This window comes from Macaca thibetana, chromosome 16 (assembly GCF_024542745.1).
Source record: "Macaca thibetana thibetana isolate TM-01 chromosome 16, ASM2454274v1, whole genome shotgun sequence".
NCBI lineage: Eukaryota > Metazoa > Chordata > Mammalia > Primates > Cercopithecidae > Macaca > Macaca thibetana.
This window is the reverse complement of record NC_065593.1, coordinates 60968751-60989245: the sequence shown is the minus strand read 5'-3', so window position 1 is coordinate 60989245 and position 20495 is coordinate 60968751. Positions and strand designations below refer to the sequence as shown.

General features: G+C 48.5%; 2 protein-coding genes across 2 annotated transcripts in view; one reads left to right on the top strand and one right to left on the bottom strand.

The window, feature by feature from the left end:
* The window catches only part of CYTH1 (cytohesin 1), a 106023-nt gene extending 91839 nt beyond the window's left edge, over positions 1 to 14184 (bottom strand). Inside the window, exon 1 of the mRNA XM_050764378.1 lies at positions 14040 to 14184. Coding sequence (XP_050620335.1) covers positions 14040 to 14061 — 22 coding nt within the window. The 5' untranslated portion in view covers positions 14062 to 14184. The remainder of the gene's footprint in view (positions 1 to 14039) is intronic.
* The window catches only part of ENGASE (endo-beta-N-acetylglucosaminidase), a 639565-nt gene that overhangs the window by 316680 nt on the left and 302390 nt on the right, over positions 1 to 20495 (top strand). The gene's annotated exons all lie outside the window — the stretch shown is intronic.

Below are 20495 nucleotides of genomic sequence, written 5' to 3'. Positions count from 1 at the left end.
GACAGAATACGCCCAAAACCGAAGCCTGTTCTGAGTATGGAAACTCTCCAAGCAGTCATCCAGACAGAAACCTGGCACTCACTTTCATCGCTCTGTCTCCCTTGTCTCCTTTCAATGCTGTCCCTCGCAAACACTGGCAACCAAATCCATCAATTTCATGTCCTTCACCGGTCCTGTATTTATTGTCTCCTACCTCCTACTCCCACAGCCTGAATTCAAGCCCTCATCACCTAGCTCACCTATCTCCATAAGTTCCTTAAGGGTCTCTCCACTGCCAATCTGAGCCACACTAAGTCAGAAGAATCTTTCTAAAATGCAATATAATGCTCTGCTTTTCCCTCTCCTTTCCTCCACCTGCTTCCTTTCTCCCTCCCTTCCCCTCTTGGCAAAAATAGAAAATAAAAATAAAAAAAAGACAGGCACAGTGGCTCACACCAGCACCTTGGGAGATGGAGGTTGTCAAATCACTTGAGGCCAGGAAATCAAGACCAGCCTGGCCAACATGGCAAAACCCCGTTTCTACTAAAAATACAAAAATTAGCCGGGTGTGGTGGCATGTGCCTGTAATCCCAGCTACTCAGGAGGTTGAGGCACGAAAATCACTTGAACCCAGGAGGCGGAAGTTGCAGTGAGCTGAGATCACGCCAGTGAACTCCAGCCTGGGCAACACAGCAAGACTATGTCTCAAAACAAAAAGCAAAATAATCATCATAAAATACTCCTGGTTTAAACCCTATCATAGCTCCATGTCCCAGAGAATAAGTCCCGGGTAACAACACATACTGAAGCCCCCCATAACTATCCCCCATTTCTTCGAACCCTGCCTCTGGCCTCCTCCCTCTGCTCAGAGCCTGCTCTCCAGGCACAAAGAACCACTTGTAGCTCCCCAAGTGGCCAAACTGCTTCACACCTCCTGTCCTCTCATTCTCTTTGCTTGATACATATTTCTCTGCAATGTTTTCCTACTTGGCACTAACTCATCTTTCACAATCCAGCCCAAGGGCCAGCTCCTCTACAAACTCCCCTGGCCAGTCCAGTGTCATCCCAACGCCAGTGGAACTGGCACTGCTCTCCTTGGTTTACCTACGTTTTTCATGCACACACCTGCCACATCTACCGTAACATGCTCCTTCACAGCTTGCTGCCATATTTGTCTCCTCCTTCTAGACTCAAAGCATCGGTGACAACAGGGACTACATAGTATGAAATGATCACTCATGCTTGTTGATTGAATAAACAATTACAAACTGCTCATAGAAACAAACCTGTGAGCCGATGCGGTGGCTCACACCTGTAATTCCGACACTTTGGGAGGCCGAGGCAGGTGGATCCCGAGGTCAGGAGTTCGAAACCAGCGTGGCCAACATGGTGAAACCCTGTCTCTACTAAAAATACAAAAATTGGCCAGGTGCGGTGGCTCATGCCTGTAATCCCAGCACTTTGGGGGGCCGAGGTGGGCGGATTACAAGGTCAGGAGATAGATACCATCCTGGCCAACATGGTGAAACCCCATCTGTACTAAACATACAAAACTTAGCCGGGCGTGGTGGCACGTACCTGTAATCCCAGTTACTTGGGAGGCTGAGGCAGGAGAATCGTTTGAGCCAGGGAGTCAGAGGTTGCAGTGAGCCGAGATCGCACCACTGCACTCCAACCTGGCGACAGAGCAAGACTTTGTCTCAAAAAAAAAAAAAAAGAAAAATACAAAAATTAGCCAAGCATGGTGGTGGGTTTCTATAGTCCCAACTGCTTGGGAGGCTGAGGCAGGAGAATTGCTTAAACCCCGGATGTGGAGGATGCAGTGAGCTGAAATCGTGCCACTGCACTCCAGCCTGGACAACAAGAGCGAAACTCCATCTCAAAAAAAAAAAAAAGGAAAAAAAACCCACAAATCTGTGACATTACTAGACAATAGGTGTTTGTTTTGTTTTTGTTTTTTTGAGACAGAGTCTCACTGTTGCCCAGGCTAGAGTGCAGTGGTGCGACCTCGGCTCACTGCAATCTCCACTTCCCGGGTTCAAGCGACTCTCCTGGCTCAGCCTCCCAAGTAGCTGAGACTACAGACGTGCACTACCACGCCTGGCTAGTTTTTATATTTTTAGTAGAGACGGGGTTTCACCATGTTGGCTGGATGGTCTCCATCTCTTGACTTCATGATCCTCCTGCCTTGGCCTGGGATTACAGGCGTGAGCCACAGCGCCCGACCGAAAATAGGCTTTTTAAATAGCCTTATGCCAATTCCATCATTCATACCTAACACTACTAATTACAACATAGATTTAACAATGCCAGGTAAGGGCATGCTTCTGAAACAGAAGCCTTGAAGACTCAAGAAAAGGTAGAAAATGGCCAAGAGCAGGAGCTCACACCTGTAATCCCAGCACTTTGGGAGGCCAAGGCAGGCAGATTGTTTGAGCTCAGAGGTTCAAGACCAGCATGGCCAACATGGTGAAACACTGAGTCTCCTAAAAATACAAAAACTGGCCAGGTGCAGTAGCTCACATCAGTAATCCCAGCACTTTGGGAGGCCAAGGTGGGCAGATCACATGAGGCCAGGAGTTTGAGACCAGCCTGCCCAACATGGCAAAATCCCATCTCTACTAAAAATACATAAATTAGCCAGGCGTGGTGGTGTCCACCTATAATCCCAGCTACTCAGGAGGCTGAGGCAGGTGAACTGCCTGAACCCGGGAGGCAGGTTACAGTTAGCGAAGATCACGACACTGCACTCCAGCCTGGGCAACAGAGCAAGGCCCCGTCTGAAAAATAAAATAAAATAAAAATACAAAAATTAGCCAGGTGCAGTGGCGTATGCCTGTAATCCCAGCTACTCAGGTGGATGAAGCATGAGAAATGCCTGAACCCAGGAGGCAGAGGTTGCAGTGAGCCCAGATCACACCACTGCCCTCCAACCGGGATGACAGAGCAAGACCGTCTCAAAGAAAAAAAATGGCTGGGTACAGTGGCTCACACCTGTAATCCTAGCACTTTGGGAGGCCAAGGCAGGCAGATCATGAGGTCAGGAGGTAAGACACCATCCCGGCCAACATGGTGAAACCCTGTCCCTACTAATCATACAAAAATTAGCTGGGCGTGGTGGCATGCGCCTGTAGTCCCAGCTACTCGGGAGACTGAGGCAGGAGAATGGCTTGAACCAGGGAGTTGGAGGTTGCAGTAAGCCGAGATTGCGCCACTGCACTCCAGCCTGGCGACAGAACAAGACTCCATCTCAAAAAAAACAAAAAAAAAGAAAAGAAAAGGTGCGGCCGGGCGCGGTGGCTCAAGCCTGTAATCCCAGCACTTTGGGAGGCCGAGACGGGCGGATCACGAGGTCAGGAGTTCGAGACCATCCTGGCTAACACGGTGAAACCCCGTCTCTACTAAAAAATACAAAAAACTAGCCGGGCGAGGTGGTGGGCGCCTGTAGTCCCGGCTACTCGGGAGGCTGAGGCAGGAGAATGGCGTAAAAACCCGGGAGGCGGAGCTTGCAGTGAGCTGAGATCCGGCCACTGCACTCCACCCTGGGCGACATAGCGAGACTCCGTCTCAAAAAAAAAAAAAAAGAAAAGGTGGAAAATATAAAAAGACTTGGATAAAGAAGGTATTATCCTGGCCCTTGTTATAAAATTCAGTCACTAAAGAAAGCAGCTAATAACCATCTCATTACCATAAAAGCAGAAATATACAATGTCACGCTATCCCGGATAACGACCAGTCATAGAAATCCCCTACATACCCTTCACTGCTTTTGTGTTTTTCTGAAGTTAATGCAAACAGAGAAGCAAAACAACATTAGCAGCAGTTTCAGAGGATGTGGGATTCACTTCTTGATCATTTCTAAATAATTTTCCACCTCCTCCATGCCTCTATTATTGCAACTGAAACTAAATTGCAACAATACTTAGAGACAATCAAGAAGTAGTGTGGCAATGGAGCAAATGAACAGGTTCAGGCAAATTACTTTTCTTTAGAAGCCCACTCTGAAGACTTTCATCTTGGAGAAGAGAGCAGGAAAGGGGTGGAACAATAACAGGAAAGCAGACTCAACCGGCTACACGGCTCTCAAGCTGAAGTCTCCCAACCATCCAGCACAAAACACAGAGGGATGTTTCATCCCTCCTGCTCCAAATGACCTATGATGTGTGCCCCCATACTTGAAATAAGAAGGCAATCTCCTAATTCTTACTATAGAGTAAGTGTCCTAACTGACTTGTCAATGCAAGAAATATAGAAGAAAAAAATCTGTTCGACGAAATCTCTTTTGATTAACCCACGGAATATTTAGAAAGGAGTAGGTATGATCCGTAAGATTCCAGAAACTGAACTGTTTTGTTTTGTTTCATTTTTGTTTTTTGAGATGGAGTCTCACTCTGTCGCCAGGCTGGAGTGCAGTGGCGTGATCTCGGCTCACTACGACCTCCGCCTCCCAGGTTCAAGCGATTCTCCTGCCTCAGCCTCCCGAGTAGCTGGGACTACAGGCATGTACCACCACGCCCAGCTGATTTTTGTACTTTTATTAGAGACAGGGTTTCACCATGTTGGCCAGGATGGTCTCGATCTCTTGACCTCGTAATCCGCCCGCCTCGGCCTCCCAAAGTGCTGGGATTACAGGTGTGAGCCACTGCATCTGGCCTGTTTTGTTTTTGAGACATAGTCTCACTCTGTTGCCCAGGCAGGAGTGCAGTGGCATGATCTCAGCTCACTGCAACCTCTGCCTCCCAGGTTCAAGTGATTCTAGTGACTCAGCCTCCTGAGTAGCTGGGATTACAGGCAAGCACCACCATGCCCGGCTAATTTTTTGTTTTGTTTTGTATTTTAGTAGAGATGGGGTTTCACCATGTTGCCCAAGCTGCTCTTGAACTCCTGAGCTTAAGCGATCTGCCCACCTCAACCTCCCAAAGTGCTGGGATTACAAGCATGAGCCACCATGCCCAGCCCGAAACTGAATGGTTTATCATTAAAACCCAGACCAATAACATCTATTTAATTCACAGCAAGGTATGGTGGCTCATGCCTGTAATCCTAGCACTTTAGGAAGCCAAGGCAGGAGAATCACTTGAGGCCAGGAGTTCAAGACCAGCCTGGAACATAGTGAGACGCTGCTCTATTTAATTAAAAGAAAAATTATAGTTTCGAAAAAAAAAAAAAAAAAATCTATCGGCCAGGAGCAGTGGCTCACACCTGTAATCCCAGCACTTTGGGAGGCAGAGGCAGGCAGATCACCTGAGGTTAGGAGTTCGAGGCCAGCCTTACCAACATGGTGAAACCACATCTCTACTAAAAATAAAAAAATCAGCAGGGCACGGGTAATTCCAGCTACTCAAGAGGCTGAAGCACAAGAATTGCTTGAACCCAGGAGGTGGAGCTTGCAGTGAGCCGAGATTGTGCCACTGCACTCCAGCCTGGGCAACAGAGCAAGACTCCATCTCAAAAAAAGAAAAAAAAAGAAAATTAAATTTTAAAAATATCTATTTAATTCACAATTTCTCCTCGTAAGGAAACATTTTGTAGTTGGCCAGAAGACAATACATGGGTTGAGAGATCGTCCATCTTTAAAAGAAAAATTAAAAGAAAGGTAAACGACTGTTGGAGTTAGCCAAAATCTAAACTAGACCCCAGTCAAAACTGATATACATTTTCCCCATGCTTAAAACATCAGAATGACAAAAACCTGTAAATCACCTTATTTGATAGAAAAGAGTTAACCTCAGTTAAGTAAATAAATCATCATTCCTTATGACATAGCCAGTTCATAATACACAAATATGCAAAAAAAAAATTTCAATCTAGCTAGTAATCAGTAGATTTAATGAGTCACCATTTGTAACTACCAAATTCAGTTTGTTTGTTTTTTAAAAAAAAACCCTTGAAACCTGTTGATCCTCACTGGGGGCACATTTGCACTGTTCCAAGTGCGTGTACTGATACATTGCTAAGAACAGAGTAAACTGGTACAGCCCTTTTGGAAAAAGTTGGTACCAGACATCAAGAATTCCAAAAATGTTTATACTCTCTGACATGTTCATGTCACCCTGAGAATATATCTTAAAGACCACAAAGTGTGTATAATTATGGCAACCTTATGTTCCAGATTTTCTAAGAAAGTGTTCACTGCAAATAATTGTGTTCTTTTCAATAAAGGCACATCAGTAAGTTAGTAACTAAGATTGAGAACAACGGAAGTCATCCATATCACACAAAAACAAAGAAAATGGGTTCTGCATGGGGTCAAACATATATAGAAGTGTTCTGGTTTCTGTTTGAAATGGAGAGTTGAGGAAAAAACTCAAACTCACCATATATTAACTTTTTACGAGATGGAACTTGGTTCAATCCATTATTCCCTCCACAGTTGCTGAGCTGCCTCTGTAGCATCCCAGGCACCATGCCCGTTCTGGAGACATGGTGATGAAAAGGCAAATCTTTCTTAAATGCAACAGGCTCCTCTCCCCAGCCCACAGCAGCACCCAGACATGCCACTGCCCAGACTTTATTTTTCTTGTTGAATCTTTTCACCACCCACACACAGGTCTCCATGGTACAGTATGATAGCTCTTCCTATAATTCCAACATAAATCCTCCTTTTATCCAGTCTTTGGTCACAAACTGTAATACATACATGTGAAATGTTCCCAAATTTCCCATGGTACACACTCAAGAGAACGCCTGTGATAAAACTCCTTTCCATTAAAACACAGAAGAAACTACTCTCTTTTCTTATCAAACCCCCGAAGTACCTACCAGAGCATTCGGTATGGGAAATCGGGTTAGAACTGCCATGAGGCACTGCTCCCTCAGACAGCCCGCCATCTGTGGCTGGCGTAACGGCCCTCGACTTGCTCCTGCTTTTCCCTCTGTGCCACTAGGCACCCACCCCTGCAGTGACCCCAGCTCCCGAGGCATCACACCATCCACAGACCACAGGGTTAGTCCTCCTGAGGTCCCCCTGTGCGTTATGACACCACACCTACCACACCTAACCAGGCACAGAAACCAGGCTGAACACCCTGACAGCCTCCAGTGGCCCATGAGGCTTGAGGGGAACGATGAGGGTAGGGGAAGGGGAGAGATGGACAGAAGTTACTGATTAAAAGTGATCTTGAAAGCCTCGGGTGCTAGGGGTCTTTTTTCTTTTTACCCCTGCCCTGAGTATTCCCTCATATCCTTCCCTCAAAGGCCAAAGCCAGAGACAGTAGATATGTTTTTATGCAATTGCACCTCAATGCTTCCTGAAATATGCGAATGAACAATTTTCTTGAATGTCTTACCCCACCACTCTTCCTCTACACAGAAAGTGAAACCTACTGTTTTTAACTCTTGCTGAAAACACTGATATTTTAACTTAAAATTAGTTCTTTCTTGCTTTAGATAATGAATTAGTTCCACCTTTCCTGCTTTAGATGATCAATCTGGGAACTCAATATAAAAATTACATCAAAGGCAAATAAAAAGTAAGGTATTTCAGAAGCTGAATAAGTAAAGGACATTTGCAGACCTCTCTTACTTTTCATTTGAAAACTCACCTAAAAATTATTTTTAAATTCTTTGTTGACAACTTCCCTAATTGAAGCTAACTTCTTGAAAGGAACAAAAATAAGACATGCATTTGCTATAATGAACATGCTAGACTCCGGCAACTTTCATTTTAAATGTTTATATAGAAATTATGCTTAAAGGCTGGGCGCAGTGGCTCATGCCTGTAATCCCAGCACTTTGGGAGGCTGAGGTGGGCAGATCATCTGAGGTCAGCAGTTTCAGACCAGCCTGGCCAACATGTAGGCCCTGTCTCTACTAAAAATACAAAAATTAGCCGGGTGTGGTGGCACACGCCTGTAATCCCAGCCACTTGGGAAGCTGAGACAGGAGAATCACATGAACCCAGGAGGCAGAAGTTGCAGTGAGCTGAGATCATGCCACTGCACTCCAGCCTGGGCAACAGAGTAAGACTCTGTCTCAACAACAACAAAAAAAGAAATTATGCTTAAAAAGGAAGTTCATAAATGAATCACGGCAACTGCAGTCATTAGCCCCAAAATGATGACCATTACAGAGCAGCAGGATGAACATACTCTCTGGAAAATCCCTCAAATACCCCCTTAAAGTGCATTATATGTGGCTTTCTGTTTACAACCCTGAACATTATTACACAGAAATATATACCGGTAACAGCACATACAAGCCAGGCGCAGTGGCTCACACCTGTAATCCTGGCACTTTGGGAGGCTGAGGTGGGCAGATCACTTGAGGCGAGGAGTTCGAGAACAGCCTGGCCAACACGGTGAAATCCCACCTCTACTAAAAATACAAAAAAATTAGCCAAGCATGGTGGCACACACCTGTAGTCCCAGCTATTCAGGAGGCTAAGGCACGAGAATCGTTTGAACCCAGGAGGCAGAGGTTGCAGTGAGTCAAGATCGTGCCACTGGACTCCAGCCTGGACAACAGAGCGAGACTCTCCCTTAAAAAAAAAAAAAAAAAAAAAAAAAAAAGGACACACAGTATGCATGTTATAAAGAGAATGTATGCAAAATTTAATTTTTACAATTTTTTTTTCTTTTTCCTGAGCACCACAGTATTTCCTGTAAGTTAATGGTTTGTCTGGTGGGACTCCACAGGGCCATAAACTGTTTTTTTTTAAAAAAGAAACCAGTAGGCCGGGTGCGGTGGCTCTTGCCTGTAATCCCAGCACTTTGGGAGGCCTAGGCAGGCGAATCACCTGAGGTCGGGAGTTCAAGACCAGCCTGACCAACATGGAGAAACCCTGTCCCTACTAAAAACACACAATTAACGGGGTGTGGTGGCGCATGCCTGTAATCCCAGCTACTTGAGAGGCTGAAGCAGGAGAATTGCTTGAACCCGGGAGGCGGAGGTTGCGGTGAGCCAAGATCGCACCATTGCACTCCAGCCTGGGCAACAAGAGTGAAACTCTGTCTCAAAAATAAATAAATGAACCAGTAAAAACATATCCCACATAGGTGTAGTCTGAACCAAACTGTCCCTATCTAGTGAATACAAAAGAGTATTGGAGGCCGGGCGCGGTGGCTCAAGCCTGTAATCCCAGCACTTTGGGAGGCCGAGACGGGCGGATCACGAGGTCAGGAGATCGAGACCATCCTGGCGAACACCGTGAAACCCCGTCTTTACTAAAAAATACAAAAAACTAGCCGGGCGAGGTGGCGGGCGCCTGTAGTCCCAGCTACTCGGGAGGCTGAGGCAGGAGAATGGCGTAAACCTGGGAGGCGGAGCTTGCAGTGAGCTGAGATCCGGCCACTGCACTCCAGCCCGGGCTACAGAGCGAGACTCTGTCTCAAAAAAAAAAAAAAAACAAAAAAACAAAACAAAAAACAAACAAACAAAAAAAAGAGTATTGGAGTTGAGAAAGCCTTTTTGTTGGTTTTTGAAATTGTCTTTAATTGAACAGAGAAACTCTAAGGCTCTCTTTCTACAGCATATCAATGAGCTGTGTTCCAAAAGTTCTTTAATACTAAAAGGTAGCTAGGAAATTACAATGCATTTCCCTCAAGAAAGAATTCTAAGGCCGGGTGCAGTGACTCACACCTGTAATCCCAGCACTTTGGAAGGCTGAGGCAGGCAGATCTCGAGGTCAGAAGATCGAGACCATCGTGGCTAACACAGTGAAACCCCATCTCTACTAAAAATAAAAAAAAAAAAAAAAAAAAAAAGAAAGAAAAAGATTTCTAAAAACAATGGTACCTGTCCTAGGCTGATTCACAAAACATTACCAACTTACACGGCAGGGACAGGGGCAAAAGCAGAGGAAGTACTGTTGAAACAGCACACAAAGTTAACACTATAAGAAATGTTTCTCACTATTCTGAAAACCAAATATTAAGGTTTAGGCTGGGTGTGGTGGCTCACACCTGTAATCCCAGCACTTTGAAAGGTTGAAGCAGGCGGATCAATTGAGGTCAGGAGTTCAAGACCGGCCTGGCCAACATGGGGAAACCCCATCTTTACTAAAAATACAAAAATTAGCCAGATGTGATAGCATGTGCCTGTAGTGCCCCTTACTCAGGAAGCTGAGAAAGGAGAATTGCTTGAACCCAGGAGGTGGAAGCTGCAGTGAGCTGAGATTGTGCCACTGCACTCCAGCCTGGATGACAGAGCAAGACTGTCTCAAAAAAAAAAAAAAAAAGAAAAGAAAAAAAAATTAAGGTTTAAAAAGTTTATTTAGGGCCGGGAGTGGTGGCTCACACCTATAATCCCAGCACTTTGGGAGGCCAAGGCAGTCGGATCACTTGAGGTCAGGAGTTTAAGACCAGCCTGGCCAACATGGTGAAACCCCGTTTCTACTAAAAACACAAAAATCAGCCAGGTGTGGTGGCAGGTGCCTGTAATCCCAGCTACTTGGGAGGCTGAGGAGGAGAATCACTTGAACCCAGGAGGCAGAGGTTGCAGTGAACCAAGATTGCATCACTGCACTCCAGCCTGGGCAACAGAGTGAGACTCCATCTCAAAAAAATAAAAGAAAGAAAAAGAAAAAGAAGTTTAATTAGGCCTGGCACAGTGGTTCATGCCTATAATCCCAACACTTTCAGAGGCCGAGGCGGGAGGATGGTTTTAGAACAGCCTGCGCAACATAGTGAGACTCTGCATCTATTTTAAAAAATAAAAATAAAAAGTTTGTTTAGAAGAAAACAATGGAAGTTCTGAGGTGACGTCTGAACACGTCATGCTATATGCTTTATAAATCCATCACACACATTTCCTTTTACAATGTGGGATTTGGTCACGGTAAATTCTTTGTGAAACCTATGAGGGAAATGGACAATTCTGGAGACTAACACAAACCTTAAAGAACTCGGGAGTCTTATTCTTCATATGATCATCTTACCCCATCAGGTACTTTTTGTGTGGTGACCCTATGGATGGGGAATCTCCTTTAATTCAATCTTTTTAGTTCCTCCAAAATAAAAGGATGATATTTAAAACTAGAAAGGGGAATAGGCCGGGCGTAGTGGCTCATGCCTGTAATCTCAGCACTTTGGGAGGCCTAGGCAGGGGGATCACCTGAGGTCAGGAGTTTGCGACCAGCCTGACCAACATGGAGAAACCCTGTCTCTACTAAAAATACAACATTAGCCGGGCGTGGTGGCACATGCCTGTAATCCCAGGTACTCAGGAGGCTGAGGCAGGAGAATCACTTGAACCTGGGAGGCAGAGGCTGCAGTGAGCCGAGACTGCGCCATTGCACTCCAGCCTGGGCAACAAGAATGAAACTCCGTCTCAAAAAAAAAAAAAAGAAAGGAGAAGAATAAACTTATAAACTTTCTCATCCTGGTGTGTGGCAGACAGAATAATAGCCCCTAAAGATGTCCAGGTCCTAATCCCCAGAACTTGTGAATAGGTTACATCACTTGGCAGAAGGGGAATTAAGGTAACAGATGGAATTAAGGTTGCTAATCCTTATCCTTGATTATCCAGGTGGGTCCACTGCAATCACAAGGATCTTAATAAGACGGAGGTAGGAGGTCGAGAGAAATGAGAAGATGCTACCTGCTGGCTTTGAAGATGGAAAGGGGTACTATGAACCATGGAACACAGGTGGCCTCTAGAAGCTGGAAAAGGTAAGGAAACGGGTTCTCCCCTGAGCCTCCAGAAAGAACCAGCCTGGTCGACACCTTGGTTTTAGCACAGTGAGACCTATTTTGGACTTCTGACCTGCAGAACCCTGAAACAAATGTATGTTGTTTTGAGCCACCAGGCTTGTGGTAATATAACAGGTTTAGGAAACTAACACCCCCTGCTTCCATTCACCTCTTTCAAGTACAAGAGCAAAATGTCATGCCTGGTGGCAAAGCACTCACTGTATGAAAAGCAACCAGACCAAGAGCTTCCTGCCCACTGCAGCAGGCAAGAACACAAGAGAGGCCACGAACGCCTGGTAGGCAGGACACTGGGATCTGAGGGAAATTAAATGGCAAGAGGAGGCAGAGAAAAGAGCAGCAGGCAAAACTGCTGCCGGCTTCTCAGCAGTGGGCAGGAGTGAAATCTGGAGGGGCTGAACAATCTTTTGGGGCCAGCCAGTGGGTGATTTTTCTTTTAATCACAAAAGGAGGCTGGGAGCAGTGGCTCATGCCTGTAATCCTAACACTTTGGGAGGCCAAGATAGGAACTGGAGTTGACACCAGCCTAGGCAACATAGGGAGACCTCCCTCTCTACAAAAAAAATAAAAATAATTAGCAGGGCGTGGTAGCCCGGGCCTGTAGTCCAGGTTGCTGGAGGGGCTGAGAAGGGAAGTGAGAGGATTGCTTGAGGCCAGGAAGCAGAGCGTGCAGTGAGCTATGATAGCGCCCCTGCACTCCAGCCTGCACAAGAGAGCTAGACCCTGTCTCAAAAACAAAACAAAACAAACAACAACAAAAAAGCCGCACACGCTGCTTTTACTTGTTTACTTAGAAGGTAACAAGTGGGCCGGGTATAGTGGCTCACGCCTGTAATCCCAGCACTGTGGCAGGCAGAGGTGGGAGGATTGCTTGGGCCTAGGAGTTCAAGACCAGCTTGGGTAACATGGCAAGACCCCATCTTTTAAAAAAATAGAAAATTAGGGCTGGGCGCGGTGGCTCACGCCTGTAATCCCAGCACTTTGGAAGGCTGAGGCGGGTGGATCACCTGAGGTCAGAAGTTCAAGACCAGTCTGGCCAACATGGCGAAACCCAGTCTCTACTAAAAACACAACAATTAGCCAGGCGTGGTGGCACGCGCCTGTAGTCCCAGCTACTCAGGAGCCTGAAGCAGGAGAATAGCTCAGCTTGCCTGGGAGGCAGAGGTTGCAGTGAGCCGAGATGGCGCCACTGCACTCCAGCCTGGGCAACAGAGTAGGACTCTGTCTCAAAAATTAAAATAAAATAAAATAAAAATAAAAATAAAATAAAATATTAGCCGGGCATGGTGGCGTGCGTGTGGTTCCAGCCACTCAGGAGGCTGACTTGAGCTACGATCACGCTACTATGCTCCAGCCTGGGTGACAGAGCGAGATCCTGTCTCTTAAAAAAAAGAAAGAAAAATGTTCCGTTAGTTATTAAACTAGAATTGGGTTCCATTTGGCCACACAGTTCTGCTTTATTTGTACTTTGCTAGCAAACCACAAAAGTTCACCACTTGTTCTATTTCCCATTCTTTCTTTTAATTCCTTATGAACAAACTTAACATTAATTAACTACAGCATGTCAAACAACCTTTTGCAACCCCTACAATTTCAAACTCTTGGAGGGAGGCACCCCTGGCTGGGGCCAGCAGCCTCAGTGCGCGGGAGCGAGGGGAGCGGGACAGCGGCTCCGCTTGTCAAGTCTCCAGTCGGCGGCGGAGCGGCGTCCCCACCGCGGGCCCCCTCGGGCTCCACACCCGCGTCTCGGCAGGCGGCGACGCACGGGACCGGCGGCGGCCGGGCCCAGACACCCGCGGGCAGGGCCGTCCCGGAGCCCGCGCCTCGCCGGCGGCGCCGCTCCCCGTTCTCATTTCTGAACAAAGACATGGACCGAGCACAACTCGCTGAGGCCGGGAGCGGCCGGAAACTGCGGGGAACCGGGCCCGGCCATCCGCGCGTCCGCTCCGAGCCCCGCAGAGGGGCGGCAGGGTCAGTGACCCCCACCCCTCGGCGCCCCTGGACCCAGACTGCGACCCCTGCCCCGGGGACCCCAGTGACCCCAACGACTCTCATCCCTCAGAGCCCCCGCGATCCTGCCCAGAGACCCCAACGACTCTCATTCCTCAGAGCTCGCGGCGACCCCCGGCCCCGCGAGACCGCGAGCCCGGCCTGTGACCCCCGCCCCGGCCACCCACATCCCTCAGCGCCGCCGGCGACCCCGGTCCCGGCGACCCTCATCCCTCAAAACCCCCCTGTGACTCCTGCCCCGTGGGGGCCCCGTGCACCGCTCGCCCGCCGGTCGCCCCGGGCTCCGCGTCCCGCACCAGTGTCCCCGGGAAACGCCAGCCGCCGCAGGCGCTGCTGGACGGCCGGGCCCGGAGGAGACTAGGGACAGCGAGGGCGACGCGTCCGCCGCCGGGGCGCACTGACCGTAGCTGTCGTCCTCCTCCATGGTGCGGGCGCCGGGCTCCGAGCCCCGGCTCTCCGCTCGTGTCCCGCCGCGCCACCCGCGCCCCCGCTCGCCTCAGCCCGGCTCGAAGCCCCGCCCGCCTCAGCCCGGCTCGGAGCCCCGCCCCCTGCGCCGCGCGCCCCGCGCCCCGCCCGCCCTCGCCTGCGCCTGCGCCCGCCCCCTGCCCCCGGCCCGAGGCCCCGCCCCTCGCCCGAGGCCCCGCCTTCCTCCCGCGCGCGCCGCACCCCGGGTACCCGGCCGCCTCCCGAGGCTCCAGTCTGCGCAAGCGCGCCCACCCGAGGCACCTCCCCTGCCCGGCCGCTGGCCCCGCCTCTAGACCACGCCCCCACCCGAGGACCCTCCCCGTCCGCCTCCGCGGGGCGGCGAGCAGGTTTCGGTTTCGCAAGGGCGGTGCAGGTACCCGGGGTGGCGGAGTTGGCCTGGCCGCACGAAAGCCCAAGGTCGTGTCCGGCCACTGAAGGGCAGGGTGGTCCTTGCTGACGCCAACCTCGAAGGTCAGACCCGGCCCCAGCTTGCCTGGGAGGGCCCGGTCCTTGGCGAAAGGCCACAAAAGCTATTTGAATTCATTTACTCTTGTGTTCAGAACCTTTACATATTAAATGTCGTAAGTTTACTGCTTCTACTTCCTTTTTTTGTCCTGAAGTTACCTGGGTCAAGATTGAAAGGAGGGCACTTCAAGTCCCAGCGTTTTGGATTTTATTCATTTATTTATTTACTTTTTGGAGACGAGTTTTGCTCTTGTTGCCCAGGCTGGAGTGCAGTGGTGCGATCTCGGTTCACTGCAGCCTCCGCCTCCCGGGTTCAAGAGATTCTCCTGCCCCAGCCTCCTGAGTAGCTGTGATTACAGGCATGTACCACCACGCCCGACTAATTTTTGTATTTTTAGTAGAGACGGGGTTTCGCTTTGTTGGCCAGGCTGGTCTCGAACTCCTGACCTCAAATGATCGGCCCGCCACGGCCTGCCAAAGTGCTGGGATTACAGGCATGAGCCACCACGCTTGGCCTTCTGTTTCTTTATGACAGAGGAGAAATCCACTGCTGCAGAATGCCAGCCCCAGAACCTGCCTTTCCCCCTGCAGTCACTTGTGGCTCCTGCACCCTACACAGAACACTCACTGAGAACTCCACAGAGATCCCTGGACTGCTGGGAAATTTCGGATCAACCAAAAAACGGGAGTAAAAGCCACAGAACACTTTCCTTGTGGGCCCTCCTGTCCTGAGTTTTACTATTTTTCTTTTTTCTTTTTCTTTTTTTTTTGAGACAGGGTCTCACTCATGTTGCTCAGGCTAGAGTACAGTTGGCACCATGACGACTCCCTGCACCCTCTGCTTCCTGGGCTCAAGCAGTTCTCCCACCTCAGCCTCCTGAGTAGCTGGGACTACAGTCACAGGCCACCACACCTAAGGTTAATTTTTGTGTTTTTTGTAGAGATGGAGGTTGCTAGGTTTCCCAGGCTGGTCTCAAACTCCTGGGCTCAAGCGATCCTTTCTCCTTGGCTTCCCAAAGTACTGGGATTACAGGTGTGAGCCACCATGCCTGGCTGGATTCATGATCTTAACCTTCATTGATTTTACCAGATTGTCCAGTTTTACTGGTAACCTTAGAGTAGGGAGTCACATTTTGACCCTAATGTGCCCTTGGGCTTAGGCATGTTAGGTCAGAGACCCAGCTGCATTTTGTTCCTCTTGGCCTAGACTGACACTTTTAGAATTGACCCCACATTGACCTGGCAAATCTTCTCAAACCGTCCATCACATGGGGTAATGGAGCACTGAGCCTCTCCCCCAGCGTGTGCCATCCTCTCCGTTTCACTCCCTACTTCACTTCTAACCCCAGACTCACCAGAAGGTTCAAGGTATATTCGAGCTGGGTTTCTTCCGTTAACAGTATGCAAGTCCCAGACCACCTCAGCTCTTGCTCAATGACCAGAACTCCAGAAGAAAAGCGATTCAGATGGCATGTTAATTCTTACTATCAGCACTCTAGACCTCTTAGCTGAATTCACCAACTCAATAGATTTGGAGAGGGAGGGATACTGGTATCACTGCTAGTCACAGATTAGCAGAGAACATAACTGTTTACAAATTCTGTTCCCTTACATTGTTCCATTAGATTGGTGTTTTTCAGCTGGGTGAAGTGGTTCATGCCTACAACTCCAGTACTTTGGGAGGCCAAGCTAGGAAAACTGCTTCAGGGCAGGAATTCAAGACCAGCCCGAGTAACATAGAGCGACCCTGTCTCTACAAAAAATTAAAAACTGTCGAGCACAGTGGCACATGCCTGTAGTTCTAGCCACTTGGGAAGCTGAGGTGGGAGGGATTCCTTGAGCCTGGGAGGTTGAGGCTGCAGTAAGCTATGATTGCACCACTGTGCTCCAGCCTGGGGCACACAGTGAGACCCTGTTACAAAAAAAAAAAAAAAAAAAAAGAAGTGTTTTTCAAACAGCAGGTCATGACTCTTAATGATTATGAAACAAATACTTATTAGATGAAAAGAAAATAGAATTTTTAAAAAATTGTAGTCTATCACACGTAATACAGAGACTGTTTGTTCTGGTTGCAAATGAATGCATGCATGTGTTCACTGGGTATGGCTGTCCCTGACCATGGATCACTGTCAAAGAAACACAGAAGCTGCTCCATTAGATCACATTCATGATCAGAGATTTTTTTTTTTTTTTGAGATAGGGTCTCACTGTGTCATCCAGGCTGGAGTGAAGCTGCATATCTCGGCTCACTGCAGCCTCCACGTAGCTGGGATTACCACCGTGCGCCACCATGCCCAGCTACTTTTTGTTTTTAGTAGAGACGGGGTTTCGCCATGTTGGTCAGGCTGGTCTCTAACTCCTGACCTCAGGTGATCCGCCCACCACTGCCTCTCAAAGCACTGGGATTACAGGCGTGAGCCACCACGCCCAGCCAGAGAGGTCCTTTAGTTGTTATCTTTGCATGACATTTTGGAAGCCGAGGCTTCAAAAGGAAGCGTCCCTGCAAGCAGGAGTCAAGTCAGTTTCACTCTTGTATCTTGAATTTGCGTCCCCAGCCCCTGGAGCATAATGAGAAGGAGCCGGTGGCAGGTAGACAGGAACCACGGGACTCCACTGCAGCTGTGGATTCTAACCCAGACCTCTTCCCCCACATCCACTGATTCTTCAGAGAACCTTTAAAACGGGTTTGGGCTCCCTGCAAGTTTTGCTGTGGTTTGTAAGTCCTTAGTGGTTGATCCACTTGACAACTAATTTTTTTAAGTTGGTACCTTCCTGTGGTATTTTACAGTTTTTGGTTTTGTTTCATTTTTGAGACAGGGTCTCGCTCTGTTGGCCAGGCTAGAGTACAGTGGCTCATGGCTCACTGCAGCCCCCACCTCCCAAGCTCCATTGATCTTCCCACCTCAGCCTCCTGAGTAGCTGGGACTACAGTTGCACACCACCACACCCAGCTAATATTTTATTTTTATTTTTTTTTAGAGACAGGGTCTTGCCACGTTGTCCAGGCTGGTCGCGAAATCCTGGGCTCAAGCGATCCACTCACCTTGGTCTCCCAAAGTGCTGGGATTACAGGCATGAGCTGCTGCTCCTGGCCACCCTCTGGTATTTTCCACTGTTCCTGGCTTGTACCTCCCTAAGCTCTTGTTACAGTCTTTTGTTAAAATGTTGGGTTAGGCCTCAGGAAACAATCTCTCTGACCTTCTCTTGTTCTTTCACCCGCCCCAAGGCAGGACTTTAATCTTGCCCACCTTTTGATTGTGGGTCTTAAGACCCTCCCCAGAAAGGGTCCTGCTCTGTGCCCTGGGGAATGGAAGCTTCCATAAAAACCCAAAATAACTGGGCCAGGATAGCTGAACATGTGGAGGTTCTTGGAGGGTGGTGCCTAGGGAGGGCTTGGAAGCCCTGTGCCCCTTCCCCATCTCTACATCTGTATCCTTTGCAATATCCTTTATTATAAACCACTAAATGGCTGGGTGCGGCGGCTCACACCTATAATCCCAGCACTTTGGGAGGCGACTGGATCACCTGAGGTCAGGAGTTTGAGACCAGCCTGGCCAACATGGTGAAACCCGTCTCTACTAAAAATACCAAAACTAGCCTGGCGTGGTGGCGGGCACCTGTAATCCCAGTTACTCGGGGGGCTGAGGCAGGAGAATCGCTTGAACCCGGGATGTGGAGGTTGCAGTGAGCCAAGATCACACCATCACACTCCAGCCTGGGGGACAAGAGTGAGTCTTTGTCTCAAAAAAAAACAAAAAACAAAAAACCACGAAATGTGTTTCCTTAAGTTCTGTGAGTGGCTCCAGCAAATTAATCAAACCCAAAGAGGGAGAATCATAGAAATCCCAAGTTTAAGCTGGTCGCTCAGAACTTCCAGAGGCCCAGACTTGTGACTGGTGTGACAAGTGCCGAGACTTGTGACTGGTGTCACAAGTGCAGTCTTGGGGACTGAGCCCTCAACCTGTGAGATCTGAGCTCACTCCAGATAGAGTCTGAATTGCACTGGATTAGAGGACCCCCAGGTGGTGCCCACTGCTTAATATGTGGGGATAAACCCCCATGCCTCTGGGCAGAGCAGTCTTCTATGAGGATGGTTGTGAGGTGAGAGCAGACCATAGTTTGAGAGTTTTTCCCGAAACATTCCCCCTTCAGCTTCCCTGCCTTGCCTAATCTCAAAAAGAATTAGAAAGGTTTTAAGCAGCGGTAACCCAAAATACATTTTTCCTATGCTTATACCAGTTTTATTTTATTTTATTTATTTATTTTTTGAGACGGAGTCTTGCTCTGTTGCCCAGGCTGGAGTGCAGTGGCTCGATCTCGGCTCACTGCAAGCTCCACCTCCTGGGTTCATGCCATTCTCCTGCCTCAGCCTCCTGAGTAGCTGGGACTATAGGAGCCCGCCACCACGCCCAGCTATTTTTTTTTTTGTATTTTTTTAGTAAAGACGGGGTTTCACCATGTTGGCCAGGATGGTCTCGATCTCCTGACCTTGTGATCTGCCTGCCTCAGCCTCCCAAAGTGCTGGAATTACAGGTGTGAGCCACTGCGCCTAGCTGTTTTTTTATTTTTATTTTTTTAATTGAAACAGAGTCTCGCTCTGTCGCCCAGGCTGGAGTGCAATGGCGCATGATCTCGGCTCACTGCAACCTCTGCCTCCCAGGTTCAAGTGATTCTCGTGCCTTGGCCTCCCGAGTAGCTGGGATTACAGGCACACACTACCACGTCTGGCTAATTTTTGTATTTTTAGTAGAGACGGAGTTTTAGGCTGGTCTTGAACTCCTGACCTCAGGTGATCCACCCACCTCAGCCTCCCAAAGTGCTGGGATTACAGGTGTGAGTCACCACGCCCAGCCCTATACTATGGTTTTAAAACATCTTCAGGAACCACCTCAAAGTTCGTCAATAGCAAACAGGTTAACTACATTAGGATACTTTCATACAAGGGAGCATTCCCAGGTTTCAAGACATAGAAGCAGATTTTTGTATTACCAACAGAAGACAGTTTCCAAGCTATAAGTGAAAAAGTCAGAACAGTGGTATATAATACAGAACCATTTGTAATCAAAATCCTTGTATACATGCTATAGGTTTACAGATGTATATTCAGTCACTGAACAAATCTCTGTTAGGGGTGCTGTTCATGTGTTGGGAACACACAGGGCAATGAAGAGCAGCTGGAAAGCCCCAAGCTCTAGAGGCTTCCACTCTCGTGAACCAGCACTGCCTCATCATCCTCGGGGTAGAGGAGATTGGGAGCCACATTTACCTCTGAGAAGAGAACCTTTCCATACTGTTATGGGTTGAGTCACGTCGCAACAAAAGATATGTTGCTCGCTGCAACCTCTAGCTCCTGGGTTCAAGCAATTCTTCTGCCTCAGCTTCCCAAGTAGCTGGGATTACAGGCACCTGCCACCACGCCTGGCCTTTTTTTTTTTTTTTTTTTTTTTTGAGACGGAGTCTTGCTGTCGCCCAGGCTGGAGTGCAGTGGCACAATCTCAGCTCACTGCAAGCTCCCCCTTCCAGGTTCATGCCATTCTCCTGCCCCAGCCTCCTGAATAGCTGGAACTATAGGCTCCCGCCACCACACCCAGCTAAGTTTTTCTATTTTTAGTAGAGATGGGGTTTCACCGTGTTAGCCAGGATTAGTCTCCATCTCCTGACCTCGTGATCCACCCGCCTCAGCCTCCCAAAGTGCTGGGATTACAGGCGTGAGCCACTGCACCCGACCAGATTCATTATTTTAATTTTCACAGTAAACTTTTAGAGCTGTTTACCATATAGATACTATGCTTCACTGTACCTTCCAATTCTTCCAAATGCCCACATTTTACCTGGTTCCTTTTTCTTTTTTTTTTTTTTTTTGAGACAGAGTCTCACTCTGTCGCCAGGCTGGAGTGCAGTGGTGCGATCTCGGCTCACTGCAACCTC